The 4,046-nt window shown below is 45.2% G+C and overlaps 1 protein-coding gene and 1 long non-coding RNA gene across 2 annotated transcripts in view; one reads left to right on the forward strand and one right to left on the reverse strand.

The window, feature by feature from the left end:
- Positions 1-4,046, forward strand: part of LOC147817415 (uncharacterized) — a 10,699-nt gene that overhangs the window by 4,792 nt on the left and 1,861 nt on the right. The window lies entirely within an intron of this gene.
- The window catches only part of LOC111646063 (protein NLRC3-like), a gene marked incomplete at its 3' end in the record, with an annotated part of 7,880 nt that overhangs the window by 2,332 nt on the left and 1,502 nt on the right, over positions 1-4,046 (reverse strand). The window contains exons 3-6 of the mRNA XM_087170838.1: positions 3,681-3,906; positions 1,766-3,527; positions 1,479-1,652; positions 1,152-1,388 (exon numbers count right to left, since the gene is read on the reverse strand). Coding sequence (XP_087026964.1) covers positions 1,152-1,388; positions 1,479-1,652; positions 1,766-3,527; positions 3,681-3,906 — 2,399 coding nt within the window. The remainder of the gene's footprint in view (positions 1-1,151; positions 1,389-1,478; positions 1,653-1,765; positions 3,528-3,680; positions 3,907-4,046) is intronic.

Genomic DNA, 4,046 nt, shown 5'->3' on the forward strand with positions numbered 1-4,046 from the left:
TCAGCATGCACACATGGACATTACATGGCTCATACACAGACTGTCTGATTACTGTGTTCAGATGGAGGCTTGTATGTATGGATGTACATTGACCACAGAGGAAAAGGAGCTGGAGTCTTTATCTTGTAATGATCCAGAGCAGGAGGAGACATGGAGAAAATATTTCATCATGTGTTTTCTCCATTTGATATCAGTTCTGCTGTGAGACACACACTTTCAGTCTCACAAACAAATGTCACAGCAAATAAGATGAAGACACAAAGTGGAGCTAACCAGCCAAGATATCCCACAATGCACCAACAAAGGCAGAGAAGAAGAAGACTGCAGCTGTGAACAACTCATGATTGAAATGTTTCACAAGGAAGGAAACACACTCAACACATTAGTGAGAGCTCAGTGAAACACACAGTGAGAAACACTGAGTGTGAACACAACTTGTGTTTGTTACAAGAAAACTCCACAGGACGCTTTAAGAATGAGGCTGTGCACAAGTTTTAACAGGTGGCACAGCAGCAGTGACTGGATGAAGGATTTCTAATAGAAATGATGTCATCACAGTGACAGGATGGATCAGGATCTCATGATAAATTACATTCTGTACTTTTCTACTCTTCAGACAGATCAGCTGTGACACAGATTCACTGTTGATCAGTCGAATCATGTGGAATAAAGCAGCCGTCCTCAGGATGAGTCCTGAGCTCCATCAAACCTGTCGGGACATTTTTATTTGACTTCAAGTCAAAGTCCAGAGGAAGCCAGAGAAACTGTAGAGCAGAGAGAAAGAAGCTCAGCTCAACATACATGGACTCAGAGAGGAAGTCTAGTGAAGCTACAGCTGCTGTATAGTTTTCATTAAGGAGCCACTTTGTGGCTTCATCTGATCTGGTGTCAGATTTGTTTCAGTCTGAAAACAGATGTTTCATGACACAAAACATCCGTAGAGACTCCAGTCACAGAGCACAGCTGACAGCAGCTATATTCATCACTGAGATCTCTTTAAAAAAAAAAAATTATATTTTTATTAATATCTTCCTTAAATATGACACAGTGAGTCATAATAAGAAACTGAAGTCATCAGGAGTAAACTCCTCTGTTGTTGTTGATGTTGAAGTCAAAGCTCTTCTGTAGAGATCTGTCATCAGCTGTGACACAGAAAATTTTTCGGCTCTTCCTCTATCAGACAGTGTGTGTGTCTGCAGCAGGCCTCTACATACCTGAGAGTGTCCAGTCTCCAGTCTGGATCCTCCAGTCCAGCAGACAGTAGCTTCACTCCTGAGTTTCCTGGATGATTGTAGCTCAGGTCCAGCTCTCTCAGGTGGGAGGGGTTGGAATTCAGAGCTGAGGCCAGAGAAGCACAGCCTTCCTCTGTGACCAGACATCCTGACAGACTGAACACACAAAACAATACACAGGAACCCTCTGTCAACACCTGGTGCTCTGTTAAACTGCCATCAGTAAACAGGTTGATGGATCCTGACCTGAGAGTCTCCAGTGTACAGAGTGGACTTTCCAGTCCAGCAGACAACAGCTTCACTCCTGAGTCCAGCAGGTTGTTGTTACTCAGGTCCAGGTGTCTCAGACTAGAGGACTGGCAGCTGAGGACTGAGGACAGAGCTTCACAGCTTCTCTCTGAGAGGTTACAGCCACTCAGTCTGAAGAGATGATCATGAGGAATTAAAGAAAAAAATAATTTATTTTCTCTCCTGTTGAAAAGACAGAAGTGTCTTTACATAAGGATGAATAATTCAACTCTCTGTACACTTACAGAGCTTTGTTAGAGGCTTTGACCACTGGCAGCAGCTTCAGAAGAGCCTCCTCTGAAGCAGAGTAATTCTTCAGGTCAAATACGTCCAGATCTTCTTCTGAGGACAGTAAGATGAAGACCAGAGCTGACCATTGAGCAGGAGACAGTTTATCTGTGGAGAGACTTCCTGATCTTAGGGACTGTTGGATCTGCTCCACTAGAGAACGATCATTCAGTTCATTCAGACAGTGGAACAGGTTGATGCTTTTCTCTGCAGAGGGAGTCTCTTCAATCTTCTTCTTGATGTACTGGACTGTTTCCTGATTGGTCTGTGAGCCACTTCCTGTCTGTGACATCAGACCTCGTAAGAGAGTCTGATTGGTCTGCAGTGAAAGACCCAGGAGGAAGCGGAGGAACAAGTCCAGGTGTCCATTTGGACTCTGTAAGGCCTCGTCCACAGCTCTCTGGTAGAAAAGTGTTGATTGTTCCTCTGATATCTGATTGAGTCCAGACTTGATGAAGGTCAGATGGACATGAAGAGCAGCCAGAAACTCCTGAACACTCAGATGGACGAAGCAGAACACCTTGTCCTGGTACAGGCCTCTCTCCTCTTTAAAGATCTGTGTGAACACTCCTGAGTACACTGAGGCTGCTCTGATATCGATGCCACACTCTGTCAGGTCTGATTCATAGAAGATCAGGTTTCCTTTCTGCAGCTGCTCAAAAGCCAGTTTTCCCAGAGACTCAATCATCTTCCTGCTCTCTGGACTCCAGTGTGGATCTGTCTCAGATCCTCCATCATACTTGACCTTCTTCAGTTTGGACTGAACCACCAGGAAGTGGATGTACATCTCAGTCAGGGTCTTGGGCAGCTCTCCTCCCTTTCTGGTTTTCAACACCTCCTCCAGAACTGTAGCAGTGATCCAGCAGAAGACTGGGATGTGGCACATGATGTGGAGGCTTCGTGATGTCTTGATGTGGGAGATGATGCTGCTGGCCTGCTCCTCCTCTCTGAACCTCTTCCTGAAGTACTCCTCCTTCTGTGGGTCAGTGAACCCTCTGACCTCTGTCACCATGTCAACACACTGAGGAGGGATCTGATTGGCTGCTGCAGGTCGTGTGGTTATCCAGAGGCGAGCAGAGGGAAGCAGTTTCCCTCTGATGAGGTTTGTCAGCAGCACGTCCACTGAGGTGGACTCTGTAACATCAGTCAGGATCTCAGTGTTGTGGAAGTCCAGAGGAAGTCTACACTCGTCCAGACCGTCAAAGATGAACACGACCTGGAACTGATCAAACCTGCAGATTCCTGCTTCTTTGGTTTCAGTGAAGAAGTGATGAACAAGTTCCACCAAGCTGAACTTTCTCTCTTTCAGCATATTCAGCTCTCTGAAGGTGAATGGAAATGTGAACTGTATGTCCTGGTTGTCTTTGTCTTCAGCCCAGTCCAGAGTGAACTTCTGTGTTAAGACTGTTTTCCCAATGCCAGCCACTCCCCTTGTCATCACTGTTCTGATTGGTCTGTCTCTTCCAGGTGAAGCTTTAAAGATGTCTTCTTGTCTGATGGTTGTTTCTGGTCTGTCTGGTTTCCTGGATGCTGTTTCAATCTGTCTGACCTCATGTTCATCATTGACCTCTCCAGTCCCTCCCTCTGTGATGTAGAGCTCTGTGTAGATCTGCTTCAGAAGGGTTGGGTTTCCTGCTTTAGCGATCCCCTCAAACACACACTGGAACTTCTTCTTCAGGTTAGATTTGAGTTTATGTCGACAAACTGCAGCAACTTGTCCTGAATAAACATAAAAGAAGTTAGATTCATATAGAAAATACAACATTTAATTCCCCTAAAGAATACATATATGAACATGTTTCCCTCCATGTGTTGATGTTAGTAAATGTCTCATTTCTCCATCATGTTGAATCTTTAGAGAAATTCTCTTACTGCTCTGCAGACAGTCAGCCAGCTCCTCCTGCTTCATTCTCCTCAGGAAGTTCACTGTGATCTTCACAAATGCCTCTCTGCTCCTCCTCTGCTTTTCATCCTCACCGTCCAACACCTCCTCATCCTCCCTCTGACTCCCTGAGCATTCTGGGTAATCTGGATTTAGAAGCTTCTGCATCCTCTTCAGCTCGCTCTTCACAAAAGTGACCATGTTCTCCTCCAGCAGCTGGAACAGAAAACTATATGAATGACAGCATCAAACATCAGATCCATGTTGGACAGACTGACAGTCCACTGGTCTGAAAGTGCAGCATGGAGATTATTGTGAACACAACAGATGGAACAGTAGTTGTTGTACATGTACAG

This window comes from Seriola lalandi, unplaced genomic scaffold, assembly GCF_002814215.2.
Source record: "Seriola lalandi dorsalis isolate HSWRI2012SDOR001 ecotype SW California unplaced genomic scaffold, Sedor1 jcf7180002054963, whole genome shotgun sequence".
NCBI classification, from domain to species: domain Eukaryota; kingdom Metazoa; phylum Chordata; class Actinopteri; order Carangiformes; family Carangidae; genus Seriola; species Seriola lalandi.